At 46.7% G+C, this 19,139-nt stretch overlaps 2 protein-coding genes and 1 long non-coding RNA gene across 3 annotated transcripts in view; all 3 read left to right on the forward strand.

Moving 5' to 3' along the window:
- The window catches only part of LOC139060956 (uncharacterized), a 278,066-nt gene that overhangs the window by 146,363 nt on the left and 112,564 nt on the right, over positions 1 to 19,139 (forward strand). The window lies entirely within an intron of this gene.
- On the forward strand, positions 601 to 6,449 carry LOC139060955 (uncharacterized). The gene is made up of 2 exons (XM_070540309.1): positions 601 to 1,208; positions 5,202 to 6,449. The coding sequence occupies exons 1-2, from the start codon at positions 915 to 917 to the stop codon at positions 6,327 to 6,329; spliced, it is 1,422 nt and encodes a 473-aa protein (XP_070396410.1). The 5' UTR covers positions 601 to 914; the 3' UTR covers positions 6,330 to 6,449.
- On the forward strand, positions 14,372 to 17,508 carry LOC139046839 (uncharacterized). The gene is made up of 2 exons (XR_011506942.1): positions 14,372 to 15,052; positions 16,269 to 17,508. It is a non-coding gene; the product is annotated as an uncharacterized lncRNA (long non-coding RNA).

Below are 19,139 nucleotides of genomic sequence, written 5' to 3' on the forward strand. Positions count from 1 at the left end.
TCTTGAAAAGTGCGCCACCGTTGCCTTCGTTTCTTTCTTTCTTTCTCTCCTCGCTGTGTGCGACACCAACAAGGGACGACGCAGAGAAACTAATAGTTGTAAATTGTAGTATTCACAAGTATTACTACTTGAAAACGTATTTAAGATTGAAAAGAAAAAAATATATTTTTTAGTTAAAGATTTCATTCATCGAAGACGACAAACATTTCGTTTTGGAGTATAATGTGTGGAAGCAGACGGGAGACGAGGGCAGTAAACTTCCGGGGAGTTCACAGATTGCCGATTGGCTGCTCTCTCCACCCCGTTCTCAGAAATCTTGCATACTGCCACTTTGTGACGTTGCAGCAACCCAACAAAACGCGTCTCGATCAATGATATTCGACCGCGCCCTTAATTTCCATTACGTCATCGAAGTCGTGCCGTTGCAAGCCGCCACAGCGCCAATCGCAGGCGGGGCACATCTACCCCGTTATCGCCGGCGCGCCAGGAGAGAGCGCAAAAACCTGCACGCTTTCCATCACGGAGGACCGCGCATGCGCGCAGATGTCGGTCTCGACGACAGGGTTGCGACGCCAGAAGGCGCGGAGGGCCGTTTCGCCATATTTCGCCAGGAGTTAGTGTATGTGACAACGGAACAAGCTCAGTGTATATGCACCAGCGGATGCGGAATCGGCGGTAGATGTATGGAACGGCTGTCGCCGACGATAACCAAGCAGTCGTTCCTCGCCGCATTACGAAGGTCAAGGTGAGATAAGTGTTGCCCATTCTACGCGATAGTGCGTGCAGGGCTCCTTTTATCTCTCGTCGACGCTTATCTGGGCAAAGTGTCTGACGCCACCCAGCGGCGATAAGCTCGGTAAAGAAAGGCACCGCGCTCTCGTGTGGGCGTAGCATTCGTGCCCGAAGACGACGCCATGCCGGATCACGGACGAGGACGGGTGCACCGTTTTCGCGACCACGTCGTCTCCGGCGTCAACTGGCGACCGACGCGGTTCGTCGACGAGGTTCCCAGTTCACGTGTGTGCGGCCTCTGCCGCATGATCCCAAAACGGACGGTGCTGTTGCCGTGCGGTCACGCTCTGTGCCAATCTTGCCACGCAGGCTGTCTCGAAGGGAGCTTTCAGCAGTGTCCGTTGGATGAAGTGCAATTCGAGGAAGCGGAATGCGGGAGCTATGAATTCCCTACCAGAACAGCGAACACCATGAAGGTGAGGAGAAAAGAAACAATTTCTGCCACTTATACCCGGGAGGAGGGGGGGGGGGCGTTAAGTATGCATTAGTATCTGTATAATTCACGCGGCGGCGGATCTGCACTCCTAACGATTAGTATCCCTTTTACTATTGCCGAACAGTAGTACACAAATTCACCCTGACTCAATTTTACTTTTTAGCGTCTATCACTACTAACACAATACAACAGCACAAACTCACTCTAAGCTCATGTGAAATATTCCGTTGGAACTCGGTATCTACCGATTTATTAGTGTCACAGATAAGAGAGAAATACAAAAAAAGCAATACTTTGAAATGTGCGACGTCACACTGAAATTTTGGGGTCGTCGTTTCTGCGCTAAATTCAAAGGGAAGCTGGTGATAATCAATCACTTCAGTAATAATTCAGTGATAGTTAATCACTTTCTATTCAAACATTATTCTTCTTTCCCTTGAAATTCGCACTGAAACATCAGAAAACAAAGTTGGGTTCACTGGAAAATAAATTCACTAGTTATTCTCCTAAAAGATGTTATTGCTTCTGAAAAACTATCATTTCTGCAAACTTTTTACTTTCGGAAATTATCCCTCAACAGAAAATCCCCCCCCTCCCTGGCAACCGCCCTACACTGTAAAATATTTTACACGCTTAAAAGTGAAAAACGGTGTAAATGTGTCTAACTCACACCCGTCGAGTGTCCGTTATATAAATAACATCCCTAGGGTGTAACTAACAGACACAATTACACCCTCTTTGACTTCCAAGGGTGTAAATTATTTTACGGTGTATAACACTTATTTTAGCCCGTAGTGGGTGACCGCATTTATTTGAGGAGCAAGCTAGCAAGCGAAAAGCACATGGCGGTGTCCACTGCACAAGAATGCTGCTGTCCCCGTAGATAAGTTGGGAGCTGCAAGAATATTTAAAGTGTGGGCGTATTTCTCCTCGAATCTCGCTTACCAAGGATGACACTTGTGTGAGAGTTGCTGTCTAGCGATTTAGAAGCATAATTAAGTGAATCACTTTGATCTAGTAATCGTGTTTGGCACATCTTTATTGTTCAGACAGCGGCAGATACTGCCGGTTGATTTTCAGCATAGCGCATACACTGGTTCACACCAGACTTCATGTAGAGGTACAGTGTCGTCCACTCTTAGGGTTAACACGGCTCACCGTGGCCGCGCTCCGCGGGGTGCCAGTGCGTGCGGCGAGGCGCATGCGCACACGGACCTCGGGGAGGCGCTTCGCGTCGTCTGCTAGCTAATGTTTTTTAATTTTTTATCGTTTAAATTAGGTACGACATTAGGCAGTATAATAGGAAGAGCTTGGAGTCGCAACCCACCGCCCCGTTCCAAAGGGGACACTCATAACATCCATCCATCCATCCACACAGCGCTGGAGCTCTGGCTTTGCTGCAAAGGATCCTTCGCTGGACCCACAGGCGACTGAGTCCCAGAGGCGGCGTCGCGGGAAGGCGCCCTTCGCTGATTGGATCATTTTCCAGCTGGCTTGGTCTACAGTTTGTGAACAGCCTGCTTAATCAATATACATTACCAGAAACGAGCTTCTCGCCACATAAATCAGTTAGCGTGTTTTTTATAAGTGATGAGGGTAAAAGTACAGTCGTTTTTTCGCGCTCTTTATTAGGCTGGGGCTGTTTTATTTTACTCTCACAGCACATGGTGCAGTGCATACCGAGAAACCTATTAGGCGGGCTGTTCTTGGTTGGAGTCATCACGTGATGAGCCTAGCGCGCCGTTTCGCGCATGTCTTGATGCAAGAACGAATCGGCTTAATTGAATTAAGAAAACGACCGAAACCCGCAATAAATTTCGCAGAAACTTAGAGAGCGATTTTTCAATCACACATCATTATGTTTCCCATGGATTATACCATTAAGGATGGCAATAATGTTACTTCGACCGCAACTAAGACTCGATATCCGCTGCTTCGCGATTCGCTTATTGACACGGTAATGTCGCTCGTAGGAGGGCGTGGAGCGCTATACGCGATGTAGAAAAGTACCCGCCCCGGCATAGCAACTGATTTGTTTTTACTCCACCTTTTCAGCATTAATTTTTGTTGTCACAGTTTGGGCAAAATCACCGAAGCGGTGCCAGTCCTGTGACGGCTACCTGACGCGAGAAGTCGCATTCTCATTTAGAGGAATCGTCGGTCCATTCTTTTATAACATTGATTAGGTGAAGTAAAACATGTGGTGCCGACGTTTCTTTTTTGTTGTTGTTGCTTATTTGTTTTTTTCTCCTTGGAGTCGATACCCGCCGCATGCGAATGCTGTTTGTGTCCATTTTGAATACGTAATTGGAGGGGAAAATCTATAATCTACGTGTCCGTTTTCTAGCTTAATTTACCTCTTGCCGGGTAATTAGGCCGTTATTCGCTTCTATTTCATTTCAGTACATCCTCGGAATAGGCGATGTGCATATTCTCACTAGCATATAATAATTTGTTAATTGTGCGGTATACGGTACGAAACGACGCATTGCCTCTGCATTACGCCATACAGGTGGGCATCGCATAAATTTGGAGAGTAGGAGGAATTGATTTCTTTGCTTTTTTCGTTTCTTATTTAGGGGGTGGGAGGGGTGCAGGGCTGGGCAGAGTGGGTAAAACCCAAATATGGATACGACGCAGCAACTCTTGCGGCAGACAAGCGATGCCGTTGCCATCCTGCGGAAGTGCCCGGTCCGTGTGTTGGACGAACGCGGCCACGATAATTAAACCGGCGGTCATGAGGCCGGCCCGGTGTCGCCTGCCGACAGCATGCCGGTGGTCGTCAAACGGGCTGGCCATTTGTAAAAGCCAAGCCAGATTGCTGTGGTCGGGCCAGTCTACTTTTTAACTGACCATGGGCGTCAGCCCGATCTACCGCCGAGCCCATCCCCCCCCCCCTTTTTTTTTTTGCTTACGTCATGGTATGCCCCATCGTAGCTTAATATGATGATGCGGTGCAGCCAACGGCTGCTCAACTGAGTGACTGGCTGCTCACGAGTTAAAGATTCTGGAATGACTCGGCAAATCGAAAGACACCAGAGGTGTTTCCATTAAACGCATTTCTGTCGACTTGCATGATGAATTGCATTTTGTTCGGTTACTGGTGGCCATGGCACTTCAGCGATAAAAACGCCGTCACATTGCAAGATTTCATTTCCCCGGTGCACTTTCGGAAACTAGTCACGTCGCGGGTACCGGAAAAAAAAAAGATTACGCATTGTAGATCTGTGCCTACAAAACTATACTGAACGCGTTATATCGGAGATGACAAAAAGGCCACTGAAAACTGAATAGGCGCCCAGGCTTATAAGAAGGATGGAAGTATTGCGGATGTTCCCCGTAAAGCTCGAGAAACAGTGACCACTGAAGCTGAATACATGACCATTGTTGAGCAAGTGAGCAATACATGAACAATACATGAGCAAATTAACAACAGCCTCAGGTTGGGCGACGTCTCTGACACGACTATCATGCGTGGCCTCTACGCCCCAGACTAATAAAGAGCGCGAAAAAATGACTATTTTTACCCTCATCACTTATAAATACACACTAAATGATTTATGTGGCAAGAAGATCGTTTCTGGTAATGTATATTGACTAAGCAGGCTGTTCACAAGCTGTAGATCGAACCGGCTGGAAAATGCTCCAGTTAGTGAAGTGCGCCTTCCCGCGACGCCGACTCTGGCACTCAGTCACCTGTGGGTCCAGCGAAGCGTGCTTTGCAACAAAGCCGGAACTCCAGCGCTGTAGCAGACGACGCGAAGCGCCTCCCCGAGGTCCGTGTGCGCATGCGCCGCCGCGCCGGAGGCAATGGAGCCCCGCGGAGCGCGGCCACGGTGAGCCGTGTTCACCCTAAGAATGGACGACCCTGTACGTTCTAAATGTTAGGGGCAGAGATGGTACGCGCCTTTAGTAAAAATAGTTTGTCTGGCGAAAATTCTAATGCGTGTAATTTATTTTATTTCCTCTTAAGGCATACTGCTGGAACGAACCGCACGGCTGCGAGTACACGGGCACCATGGACCGCATGCTGGAACACTACGAGAACGAGTGCACATTTAACGCCGTGGAATGTTTGCGATGCGGCGAGCGAGTCCAGCACAGAGACCTGCTAACGCACTACGCGGCCGGATGCAGTGGCGGTGTTTCTACTGCGATCACAGAGTCCTCGCAACCTACAGCAGTGACACTCGAAGACTTGAACGCTGCCCTTGACGACGTGAAGGCGATGCTGGGATGCCTCAACCACGACCAGCTGCTGCCAGTGATTCAGAGTCAGTTGAATGAGCTTACGGAACAAGTCAGCAAACAGGAAGCCAGGTTCGCCGAGATCACTCGCGAGCTCGGAGCATGCGAGCACAATTTAAAGGCCGAGATTGATCAAATCGCCGTCACGATTTCCTCGACCGTGTCGCAACAGCAGACGTCTCAGCAAAATCCATTTGAGGAAGCCAGCACGTCGAGGTCGCTGTCTTTGCGCTCGGGACAAGAAGATGAGATACGTCGACAGTGTGAACACTCAGCCCACCTGGAACACTCGCGGCAAACTTCCCCGAAGCCCGATTCCAGCGCTGTCATTGCTCATTGTGAGTGTGTGTACGGTGACGTTCGGCATTTGACCAGTGCGCTGTCGATACCCGAGCGCATTAAAAGAAGTGGGTGGGTGACATATCTGCTGACGCTGGAAAACTTTGAGGAAATTATTCAGTGCCAGGAAGCTTTAAAACAGTTTGCCGAGATTACGGTGCGGCACATGGAGGACACGTACTTTACCATTGCCGTTTGGAAGTACGGCGGTTCTGCAGCTGACCTCGTTCTGCAGATCAAGTTTAACGGGATGCGGGTGGACTCCAAGTGTTGGCCGCCTTTCTGGAGCGTGTCCGCGATGCATCCAGTAAAATTCAATCAACGTTCGTTCACTCCCGCTGCCGAGCGTTGTTCCTGCAACCGCGATGACCCCTCATTGCTGCACTTCCACCTCCAATTTCGTGTAAACATTGCCTCGCTGAAAAATGACGGCTACCTCCGAGACGGGAAGGTAGTGTTCAATATCTCGCTCTACAGTACATATGTGTTCGGTGGGATCAGAGGAGCACCCTAACCTTCGTCATCGCACAATGTGCACTGCACCGGAGAATCCTCCTCGCCACTTCACAAGATGTGTCACAGGAGCTTAACGATTTTTTGATCTCCTTTCTAGTAAATAAAGTGAGCTCTGCGACATCTGTTTTTTGTAAACTTCCTATCCCTAGTAACTGTCAACCTATTCTTTTCTGACAGTACTGGCCGTTCATTTTGTTTATTTCTTGTGCTAACAGAGTTTTTGTTCCGAAATGTGGTGCTCCTCGAGTGGTTTCTAAGCTTATGGTGTTCACCCCGAATCTTTTTCTCTCGATTATTGCCGTGCGGCTGTTAATGCGATTGATTTCAAGGCGACGTTCGTGCTTGATACTACGCTGTAGTACGGCGTTGTCCCGTGTCCCAAATACACGACCAATGTTTATGCGTCGCATCGCAATTATTTATTTATTTACTTATTTATTGTACCTTAATTCAATGCCCTAAGGCGTTAAAGAAGGCAGTGGATCAAAATACATAGCATCTGCAGGTAATAGGGTATAATAATAGTTAAAAAAAATTGAAATTGCGGATTAACTAAAGTATTCTTCAATAGTAGTTCTAAAAACAGACCTATCGGTTATGTTAACAATTGAGGGCGGTAGATGATTCCATTCATTGGTAGTTTTAGGAATAAATGAATAAAAAAATAGGTTCGTGCGACAGTGTGGAACGCTGAATTTATGGCGCACGTCAGTACGCTTTTATGTGTATGCAGGTTCGGACAAAACTTCCCTTTTTAATTCCGGATTGTAATAATAAATCTTCTTAAGCAGTGATAAGTGTGCTAACTTCCTACAGGATGAGAGGAGAGGGAGGTTTAAAGTAGCTTTCATAGATGTTACGCTTGATGTCCGACCATTTAGTAAGAATGAAACGTGCGCTACGATGTTGTATTGACTCTATTGCATTTGTTAAGTAATCCAAGCCAGGGTGCCACACAAATGAGGTATATACAAGCTTAGGACGTATTAGTGCTTTGTATAGAAGTAGCTTTAAGTTAGCGAGTGCCATAGGCAGACTGCGACGGAGGTAACCAAGCGTACGGTTAGCATCGTTAGTTATGAGGTTAATGTGTGTCTGCCAGAAAAAAATTAGATGTTGTGTGCATGCCTAAGTATTTATAGGCACTGACTTCTTCGAGTACAGAGTTCTTCAAGTGATAGTTGGATAGGTTAGACGAAGCAGTATGGCGGGAAATCCTCATTAGTCTGCACTTTTGGCTGTTAAGTGGCATTTTCGAAGTATCGCACCAGTTAGTTACCGTGTCTAGATCAGATTGTAGTTTTAGTGTAAGAATTTGATGATATTACTCTGTAAATGACACAATTCGTCTCCAAATAACCTTATGGAGGACGCTACACACTTAGGCAAATCATTAATATAAATCAGAAAAAGCATGGGTCCGACAACAGAACCTTGCGGCATCCCGGAAATGACAGGGCAAAGCGAAGAGTCAATTGTTAGCAGCGACAAAATGTGTTCTATTCGATAAGAAGCGTTCAATCCATGAGATAATATTACGGTCAATGTTGAGTGTATTTAATTTTAGACAAAGTAATTCGTTAGAGACGAGATCAAATGCTGTAGAAATGTCTATGAAGATGGTGTCAATGTGAAATTCATTATCCAACGCGGCACCGATTTGATGTTTAAATGAAATAAGTTTAGTACCACAGGAAAACAATTTACGGAACCCATGCTGACGAGATGAACAAAACGAATTTGTTTCTAGCAAGTTGACGAGATTAGAGTATATTATATGCTCTAGAATTTTGCATGGCACACTTGTTAGAGAAATCGGCCTGTAATTTAAAGGGGAATTCACGACGCCAGACATAAATAACGGAACCACCTTGCCGACTTTATTCTATCGTGCTGATTACCAAAAGATTTTAGATTGCGAAAAGATGTTGCAGAAAATTATGGATGAGTACACTCCGGTATTTTTCAAAAACTTAGAATTAATATCGTCTATTCCTGACGATGACGAGATCTGTGACTTACGAATCTAGTTCACGACACTATCGTAATCAATTAACAAGGGCTCGATCTCAGGAAAATTGATTTTAACAACTTCAGGTGGAGAAGCACAGGGCAACACGTTATGCAAAAATGATTTCGGGAACACTTCATTGAGTGCAGAAGATCATTCTTCTTGCAGAACAACAGCACCATAGAACTTTTAGGAACCCTTGACAGTTTTCCAAATTTTTTTAGTATTTTCAGTCAGCAGAGATGGAAGTGTATTGTAAGAGAAAACGCGTTTAGCTTCTTTGACTGCGTTTTTAAACAGTGAAGCAACCTGCTGATACGCACGCCAGTTTTCAGCTGTGTTCCGTGTTTTTAGTTTGGCGAAACAGCCGCTTCTTCCTGTTCAAGATACGTTTTAGGGATGCATTAAACCACGCTGCTCGATGGTTATACCGGACAACTCGCAGGGGTATGTGTTTTTGTACCAATTCATTAAATTTATTTTTAAAAAGCGACCGGTTCTGTTCAAGGCCCCGAGTGTAAAAGTCCATTCGTCCATTTATCCAAAGTCCATATGGACCATTGATCATCGTTAAGGTTTGCCGCAATCGCATGAATCTCGGTTTGCTGTGCCTCGCCTTTCCAATGCGCCCTCCTCGAATGGTTGCGTCCTTGTGATCAGCTTCTGATGCGTCACACTGCCTAGGAAGAGCCAATCGCGCCCACCGGTGACCACCGGGGATCGCACCCCCGACCCTTCAGAAATTATAAGCGAGGAGCAGGACACACGAGTGATTGCGTCACCACACTGCTTCAGTGCTTGGAAATTTGGGAGGCGTGTTCCACGTAATCCAGACACCACCTCTCGCGTCCACAGCTTCGTTAAAAAAAATTATGGGGTTTTACTTGCCAAAACCACTTCCTGGTTATGAGGCACGCCGTAATGGAGGACTCAGGAAATTTCGACTACCTAAGATTCTTTACCGTGCGCCTAAATCTAAGCACACGGGTGTTTTCGCATTTCGCCCCCATCGAAATGCGGCCGCCATGGCCGGGATTCGATCCCGCGACCTCGTGCTCAGCAGCCGAACACCACAGCCACTGAGCAACCACGGCGAGTGTCCACTACTTCGTCTGGCGTCCCGTCTGAAGCCGCAGTTCTTTTCCTCTTTAAAAAGAGATTCGAGGCCCGTGTGCTCGTATTTCGAATACCCACAGAAGGCAGTGCCGTAGAGGAAGAACATGGCATTATACTACTGCATGTTTTATTGTAATGTTGACAGAAATACTTATTTTTTTATTCGCCTGTGGAGGTCGGCACAAATCTACTTATTGCTATGTAGTAGTCGGATATGTATGCATTACTTGAACGGAAAACCAATGCGCACACTTCACTAATAACATAATTGAATTGAATCAGTATTCAACTAATTACTTGAGCAGATATACTCCAATGCGCGCACTGAAGCTAGCGATTTCACAAGGCTCGTCCGCTTCTGATGAAATTTTGAGAGTAGCACGAGGTTTGAGACAAGCCCCGTGAAACTTGCGGTGAAAATGGGCTGTTGTACCGCTTCATTTTTTTTTTAACAAAGCACCAAACACAGCCGCAGCGGCCGCATTTCCATGCGGGACAAATGCAAAAACACCCGTGTACCATGCACGCTTATGTGCACGTTGATAAAATCCCCGGTGGTCAAAATTAAACCTGAGTCACCCACTACGGCGTCGATCCCTCACAATCGTATCATGGTTTCGGCACGTAAAACGCCAGAATGTGAGCAAAAAAAACACACACCCACACCCACAAAATAGAGTGCTTTGTTACGCATTAAGCCTGGAATGTTAATGCAGCCCAATTGCATGTTGTTGGAAACTATCATAACGCGGATCCCAAACTGATGTCCACCCCCATACTGAGAATTCTTTCCTACTGAATATAGCCGTCCAATTCACCGGAACATGTGGTGCGAAGGTAGTAGTTTAAAAGCTAAATGACACAAAAATTAAAGCTTAAATTAGGCGTATAATTAGTTTGATAAAGCGAAAATCAGACATCCACCCGTTCGTAGCAATTGCTACAAAGGAAGCCCATGCGGGTTCCTCGAAAGAAAAGCTTCACAGTTGAAGAAAAATTCGTCCTGGTCCGGGACTCGAACCCAGGACCACGTCCTTTCCGGGGCAGCCACTCTACCAGCTGAGCGTTGCGGGCTTCCGCAGAACAACTACGTCAAATAATTAGTTTGATTTTTTATGCAAATAATGTCTGCCTTTGAGACGAACTCAAAAAGTGGAATTGTGCAACGTGTCATAGGTGACTTGTAAAGATTCTGTTACCAATACAATTAAACACCCCGTATGTATTGCAAGCATTAAGCCTCTCCCGGGTCTATGTTCGCTGTGAGGCGTCTGCCGCTCCTTCAGAAGATACGATATCAGAGTAGGAGATACTTCAGATAGCTTTCCCCTCTTATGGAACATTTTTCTTATCCACGGTATAATTTGTGTCACGTACTTCCAAAGACTAATGATCATACAAAAAAACTATCGTTACGTAATAAATGTATTCCTTGCGAAACTATTGGAAATATAATTTGACGAGGGGCGAATGTTTCTCTTTGTAAAAATATTGATCTTTATATCAGATTCCTCAAATAACGCAGCATAACAACCGCAACACTTATGTTATCGGACCAAACGCAAAGGATGTATTAGGCTAATCTTTATTTCCAACGGACGATTATTAACGTTTTTATCATTAAAACATAACAAAACTGTCTGATAGTTGCATTACGTCTGATTTGGCATTCCCAAAACTTCCTTCCCCCGAAGCAGAACGATTGTGTTCTTTTCATTTATATATTTATTCTTATTTATAATATGATTCATTTATTTTTATTCGCGAGCGTCCAATGTACAGGAAAGGCGTTTTGTGTCTAATAGAGAGCACTAGATTTGATCTTGGTGCCCAATTCCAACACTAATTCGCCGATTTATGTACACGCAAATACAGATATGCTCTCCATGCATTACCTATGAACCGTACATGAATTTTGCCGCATGTAGGAGGCAAGGATTGATTTTACCAACTCCTTTAATCAGAACATTGTTTTAGAAACACGTTGGGTTGAGTGAAAAAGGTCGAAAATCTGGAAATTATGGGGCAAAAAAGTGTAAGCTCCGAGTTCTCAGATCGAAATCTCTTCACAATAGGGGCTATCTCAGTTGTCTGTATTGGACATGTGACAGCATCTGCATAAGAAAAAAGTGTGACAAGTCTCCTTATCGCAACCCTGGCGCCAGCGACATTGATCGCTAGGGCACAGCTCATTAGCCATCGTTAATTGGTAGCATACAAAAATGCGCTACATCCCGCATCATATTTTTCTGCTTTTACGTCGATTTATTAAAATCTTGAATATTTTGCAATCTTGTTTTTCAGAGCAGTTTCGACTCACTCATTCACTTCTTGAGAAGCCTTACTGTTCTGCCAGTAGCCTCCCAATTTTTTTTTTTCATTCCCAATGGTTTTCCGATTTGCTTTGTTAGTCCTTTTATTTACAAAACAAGTTTTTTGGGGAAATTCTGTCAGCCATTGCTCGTATACCCAGCCTACGATCTCCAGAGAGAGCGAGAGAGAGAGAGACGAAACTTTATTTAATGTACTTGCTGGTGTCAAGGCAGACGGGGGGCCAAGAGGAAGGTAGGCTGCGGTGGGCCTAGCCAACACCCTTTAGAGAACCAAAACCCTCTAGAGGCCCAGCCAATGAAGACGGAGAGGGGGGGGGGGCGAATGGAAAGGTAGGAAGGCAGAGGAAACGCCTAAGAGAAGTTTATACTACTTCTTTGGTGGGCCAGTATATATACTAGGTACAATGTGCATGTGTCCTAGCACTGATAATTCTTAACGCGAGCAGTTCCTAGAGACAGCGGAAAGAAAAGTCTGAGAACTAGGCGTCGAACTTGTTAAGGTTATCGCGTCACTGTCACCCATGCGCGGCACGTGAACATACATTCCTTCGTTCTTCATAAGGGTTTTCATCAGGTTTCTGTCAGGTTTGTATCAGGGTCTTTATCGGTCCCTGTATCGGTGTCCGACGGAGTGGACATTGGATGGGGGGCATCCCACACAGCTGTTGGGCTCGGGTAACGTGGGATTCGCTCGCGTTGGAGTGCCGTGGTGAGGGACAAAATTGCGTCGAAAGTGCGGATGGAAGAATCCAACAAGATTTGCGCGGAAGGACATACACCAACGCACCAATGACGTGGTGCGAATAGTCCGGACATCGCATAGCGGACAGACGCGTTACGTTGCGTATACGCTCCCACTTATTCCACTCAGTCCGCCTGCCGTACTTTCGTCGCGCAGGCCCAACAATGGAGGTCGGCGCGCGCTGGAAAGAAAAAATATACAAAAGCGCGGCGCCTGCTCCGCACTGGAAAGAAAAAAAATATACAAAAGCGTGGCGCCTGTATCCACGTGACACAGATTCGCCAATGGGGGAGCGGAGGAGGCTAGGGAGACAGGAGGCGTGGAGGAGGACGCGCGAGGGTGAGTGGGGTGTCGAAAAGATCTAAGAATGGCGCTACTTTTGAAAAATTGAGGGGCTTTAAGCGACATCTGCCGCGCGCGCCACCTAGGACGTTCCTGTAGCAGACGGCGCCCAAGCTAAACCACGGCGCCACGGCATTCGTGAGGTGAAAGAATAGCACCACATGCACGGAAATAAAACCTACTGGCGGCTGACTGTGATGAAAAACGAAAGAAGGGCCCGAGCTGCTAAATTTATTCCTTTATTTCAAATGAGTGCTGAAAGAAAAAAGCTCAAGAGAGCGGAATGAGGGCTTGATCGCCTCGATTCCGCATGTTTACCTTTCGTTCGATTGCGCTCAAACACCGCGCGAGCCTTGGTGATTGCATGCGCTTAATCCCGTTTGCTCTGTGGATTCCTTTGCTTTTGAGTGTGCTGCGTACACATGGCGGTTACTTTTGAACGAATAATTCGTGTAAAAAAGAAGGTTGACAGTCTCTTGGACCGAAAAACTTTTGACATAAAGTCGCTGAAACGTGCGACCCTCACGGCAACTAAACATCTTGTGTATGTACGTGTGGAAACGAGTGCGCCAACAGTCTCCTTGCCGCTGACCGTGTCTGTCGTGTAGCGATTACACGACAACAGTTGTGTTTTGTAGTTCAGTGCTACGAGCCAGTGCAACTGTCGTGACATTCTGAAGCGGCGGTACGGATCGTGTCAGCGAGTCTCCTCGATCGTGTTCGGGCTGCCAGCGCGATCTAATCTCGCGGCACACCAACATCGAGCGTAGTGTGTGCGCGTCTGTGTATGTGGTTGACTGTTCTCGTGAACCGTGCGACGTCGATCGCCATGTGAACTTGAATCATGACGCGCATTACTGTGTTTACGCCTTTTCGCCACCGCGAACTGCTCGACGCTCCTCCCCTCCTAGCGGCGCTCCCCTGGTGTCGAGACCGGCGCCTGCACGCATGCGCGTCCCTTCGACACAGCAAGCGCGCATGTCATCGCGCCTCCGCCTTGCGCGACGGCGATATCCGAATGTGGCCGCGAGGTGCATCGCTTGCGATTGGCGCTGTGGCGGCTTCGACGGGCAAAACTATGTGACGGGCGTTTAGAAGCGTGAACTAGCGCGCGCCCCTGCGGCTGCTTTTTGTGGAGTCACGAACGCTGACGCATAGATATTTTTTGACGCACAGGGCATATGACAAGTTATTTCTTTTTCTGCGCTGAACTTTCTCGTGGCCAATCTTTATTCATTTATTTTCACGAACGGGGCGTTCTCCCGCGGAAGAGCGCGGCAAAAAACGCGCTCTATACAAGGAGACAGCCAAGACGAAAATGAACTCTTGATTTCCGTTGTATAAAAGAAGTTTTGCCCGTCAAAGCTGCCATACACAGCGCCAATCGCAAGAGGGGCACCTCGCGGCTGCATTCGTTTATCTCCGGCGCGCAAGGAAGAAACATGGAAACATTGCACGCTTCCAGTGTCGGAGGGACGCGCATGCGTGCAGGCGCCGGTCTCAACACCAGGGGACGCTGTTAGAAGGGGACGAAGGCCGTTTCGCCACGCGCTCGCGCACCCCGCAATATTTTGGGTGCGAGTGTACATACGTAACAAAGGAACAAGCCCAGTGTATATGCATCTGCTGCTGCGGGATCCGCGGTATATGTATGGAACGGCAGTCGCCGACGATAACGGAGCAGTTGTTCCTCGCCGCGTTGCGAAGGCCATCAGGGCGATAAGTGTTTCCCATTCTACGCGACAGTGCCTGCAGGGCTCATTTTATCTCTCGTTGACGCTGATCTATCTAAAGTGTATCACCTCACGGAGTAGCGATAAGCTCGGCATAAAAGGCCACCGCGCTCTCGTGCGAGCGTAGCATTCGTGCCCGAAGACGCCGCCATGCCGGATCACGGACGAGGACGGGTGCACCGTTTTCGCGACCACGTCGTCGCCGGCGTCAACTGGCGACCGACGCGGTTCGTCGAGGAGGTTCCCAGTTCACGTGTGTGCGGCCTCTGCCGCATGATCCCAAAACAGATGGTGGTGTTCCCGTGCGGTCACACTCTGTGCCAATCATGCCACGCAGCCAGTTTGGAAGGGGGCGTTGGCCAGTGTCCGTTGGATCAAGAGGCATTCGAAGAAGCGGAGTGCGTCGGTTATGAATTCCCTACCAGGAAAGCAAACGCCGTGAAGGTGAGGGGGAAAGAAACAATTTCTGTCACTTCTTTTCTTTTTTTTTTTGGGGGGGGGGGGGGAGGATTCGGCGGCAGGCATTTATGCATTAGTATTCGCATAATTCCGCTGCGGCATATCTGCACGCCTGACGATTAGTGTGCCCATATTGCCATCGCCGAACAGTAAAACGCATATTCACCCTCACCAAATGTTACTTTTTAGCGTCTATCAAAAAATACAATAGAACAAACAAACTGACTGTAGGGAAACACGGGGAAGGCGGGAGATGTCGAAACGTTGGCTTCTGCTTTCACCTTGCTCTCGTTTTGCTCAACGTCACAAAGTGACTGTAGGCTCACCTGAAATATTCTGTTGGAACTCGGTATTTACTGATTTCTTAGTGTCACCGATAAGAGAGAAATAACAAAAAGGCAATATACTTTGATATCGGCGACGTGACACTGACGTTTTGGGGTTGTCGTTTCTGCGCTAAATTCAAAGGGAAGCTGGTGACAATCACTTCAGTGACAACTCAGCGATACTTCACTGATAGTCAATCACTTTTTGTGCAAACATTATCCCTATTTTCCTTGAAATTTGCACTGCAACATCAGAAAAGGAGGTTGGGTAGACTACAAAATACATTCACTAGTCATTCTTCTAAAAGATGGTGTTGCTTCTGAAAACTACCAATTTTTACTTTTAGACATTCCTTAACCGCCCCTATTCCCCCCCCCCTCCCTCGCAACCGCCCGCCCTATAACAACTGACTTGGCCAGTAGTGGGTGGCCGCGTTCATTTGAAAGACAAGCTAGCATGCGAAAAGAAGATGGCGGTCTCCACCGCCCAAGAATGCTCCTGTCCTCGAAGATGAGTTTGGAGCTAGAAGAATGGAAGTGTGGGCGTACTTTTCCTCGATTCTCGCTTACCAAGGCTGACTCTTGTGTGGCAGTAGCCGTCTTGCTATTTAGAAGCGTAATTAAGTCATTCACTTCGTCGTAGTATTCGTGTTTCATGCATCTTTGTTGTTTAGACAGCGAGAGATACTGCTTGTTGATTTTGAGCATATTTGCTGATCCCCATAGAATCTCGCGTATACGCTGCTTCAAACCGGAATACACATAAAGTTACGTTCTAAAGGTTAGGGCCAGCGATGCAACGCGCCTTTAGTGAAAATATTTTATTGCCGAGAAAACGTATAGTGTGCTAATTGTTTATTTTATTTTCTATTAAGGTACCCTGCTGGAACGAAGCGCACGGCTGCGACTACACGGGCACCGTGGACCGCATGCTGGAGCACTACGAGAACGAGTACACATTTCACACCGTGGAATGTGTGCGATGCGGCGAGGCAGTCCAGCACAGAGACCTGCCGACGCACTACGCGGCCGGATGCAGTGCCGGTGTTTCTACTGCGATCACAGTCCTCGCAACCTACAGCAGTGACACTCGAAGACTTGAACGCTGCCCTTGAAGACGTGAAGGCGATGCTGCGATGCCTCAACCACGACCAGCTGCTGCCAGTGATTCAGAGTCAGTTGAATGAGCTTACAGAACAAGTCAGAAACCAGGAAGCTAGGTTCACTCGCGAGCTCGGAGCATGCGAGCAGAATTTAAAGGCCGAGATGGAACAAATCACCGCCACGATTTCCTCGACCGTGTCGCAGCAGCGGACGTCTCAGCAAAATCCATTGGAAGAAGCCAGCACGTCGAGGTCGCTGTCGTTGCGCTCGGAACAAGAAGATGAGATACTTCGAAAGCGTGAACAGTTAGCCCACGTGGAACACTCGCGGCAAACTTCCCCGAAGCCTGATTCCAGCCGTGTCATTGCCCGTTGTGAGCCTTGGCGCGGTGACGTTCGGCATTTGAACAGTGCGCAGTCGATACCCGAGTGCATTAAAAAACAAAATGGGTGGGTGAAATATCGTCTGACCCTCGAAAACATTGAGGAAATCATTCAGTGGCAGGGAGACAGAAAAAAGTTTGCCGAAATTACGGTGCGGCACATGAAGGACACGTATTTTATCATTGCCGTTTGGAAGTACGGCGATTGTGCAGCTGACCTCGTTCTGAAGATCAAGTTTAACGGGACGCGGGTGGACTCTGAGTGTTGGCCGCCTGTGTGGAGAGTGAACGCGGTGCATCCAGTAAAATCCAATCGACGTACGTTGACTACCGCTACCGAGCGTTGTTGCTGCAACCGCGATGACCCCTCATTGCTCCACTTCCACCTTCAATTTACTAGAGACATTGCCACGCTGGAAAATGACGGCTACCTCTGAGACGGAAAGGTAGCGTTCCATATCTCGCTCAGCGATATAAAGATGCAAGGTAGCATCAGAGGAGTGCCCCAACCTTCGTCATCGAACAATGTGCACTGCACCGGAGAATCCTCCTCGCCACTTCATAAGATGTGTCACAGGAGCTTAGCGAATTTTCGATCTCCTTTCTAGTAAATAAAGTGAGCTCTGCGACATCTGTTTTTTGGAAACTTGCTATCCCTAGTAACTGTCGACCTATTCTTTTCTGACAGTACTCGCCGTTCGTTTCCTTTATTTCTTGTGCTAATACAGTCTTTGTTCCGAAATCTTGTGCTCCTCGAGTGGTTTCTGACCTTATGACATTCACCCAGATACTTTCCTCTCGATTATTGCCGTGCGGCTGTTAAACCGATTGATTTCAAGGCGACATTCGTGTTTGATACTTCGCTGTAGTACCGCGTTGTCCCGTGTCCCAAATACACGACCAATGTTTATGCGTCGCATCGCGATTATTTATTTATTTATTTATTTATTTATTTATTTATTGTACCTTAATTCAATGCCCGAAGGCGTTAAAAAAGGGAGTGGATCAAAATACATAGCATGTGCCGATAACAGGGTAAATTTTCTGCAGGAGTGATAACCGTGCTACCTTCCTACGGGATGAGAAGAGAGGAGGGTTTAAAGTAGCCTTCATAGATGTTACGCTTGATGTCCGAGAATAGTTAGTAAGACTGAAACGTGGGCTGCGATGTTGTATAGACTATTGCATTCGTTAAGTAATCCAAGCCGGGCTCCCATACAGAAGAGGCATATTCAAGCTTAGGACGTATTAGTGTTTTGTATAGAAGTAGCTTTAAGTTAGCGGGTGCCATAGGCAAATTGCGACGGAGGTAACCAAGCGTACGGTTAGCAATGTTAGCAATATGGTTTATGTGTGTTTGCCAGGAAAAATTAGACCTTATGTGGACGCTTAAGTATTTATAGGAACTGACGTCTTCGAGTACAGAGTTCTTCAAGTGATAGTTGGGTAGTTTAGACGAAGTAGTATTGCGGGATATCCTCATTAGTTTGCACTTTTGGCTGTTAAGTCGCATTTTACAAGTGTCGCACCATTTAGTTACTTTGTCTAGCTCATATTGTAGCTTTGGAGTGTCAGAATTTGATTATATTACTCTATAAATGACGCAATCCTCTGCAAATAACCTTATGGAGAACGCTACACCCTTAGGCAAATCATTAATATAAATGAGAAAAGCAAGGGACCGAGAACAGAACCTTGCGGCACCCCGGAACTGACAGGACAAAGCGAAGAGTTAAAATTGTTAGCTCAGACGAATTGCGTTCTATTGGATAAGAAATGTTCAATCCGCGAGATTATATTATGGTCAATGTTGAGTGTATTTCATTTTAAACAAAGTAATTGGTGACAAACGAGATCAAATGCTGGTGTCAATGTGAAATCCATTATCCAACGCAGCACCGATTTCATGTGTAAATGAAATAAGTTCAGTATCACAGGAAAACGATTTACGGAACCCATGCTGACGAGATGAAAAAAAAATGAATTTGTTTCTAGGAAGTTGACAAGATTAGAGTATATTATATCCTCTAGAATTTTGCATGGCACACTTGTTAGAGAAATTGGCCTGTAATTTAAAGCTGAATACACGTCGCCACACTTAAATAATGGAACCACCTTCCCGACTTTAAAATACTTTGGTAATGAGGACGACAGAAAAGATTGCGAAAAGATGTTGCACAATATTATGGATGAGCAGACTTGGGTATTTTTCAAAAACTTCGAATTAATGTCGTCTATTCCTGACGATGACGAAATCTTT

The sequence above is a fragment of the Dermacentor albipictus genome, chromosome 6 (assembly GCF_038994185.2).
Source record: "Dermacentor albipictus isolate Rhodes 1998 colony chromosome 6, USDA_Dalb.pri_finalv2, whole genome shotgun sequence".
Lineage (NCBI taxonomy): Eukaryota > Metazoa > Arthropoda > Arachnida > Ixodida > Ixodidae > Dermacentor > Dermacentor albipictus.

Coding starts and splice junctions, on each gene's coding strand:
- LOC139060955 (XM_070540309.1), top strand. CDS start 915: ATGCCGGATCACGGACGAGGACGGGTGCACCGTTTTCGCGACCACGTC. Junction 1,209..5,201: donor GAACAGCGAACACCATGAAG/GTGAGGAGAAAA, acceptor TTTCCTCTTAAG/GCATACTGCTGGAACGAACC.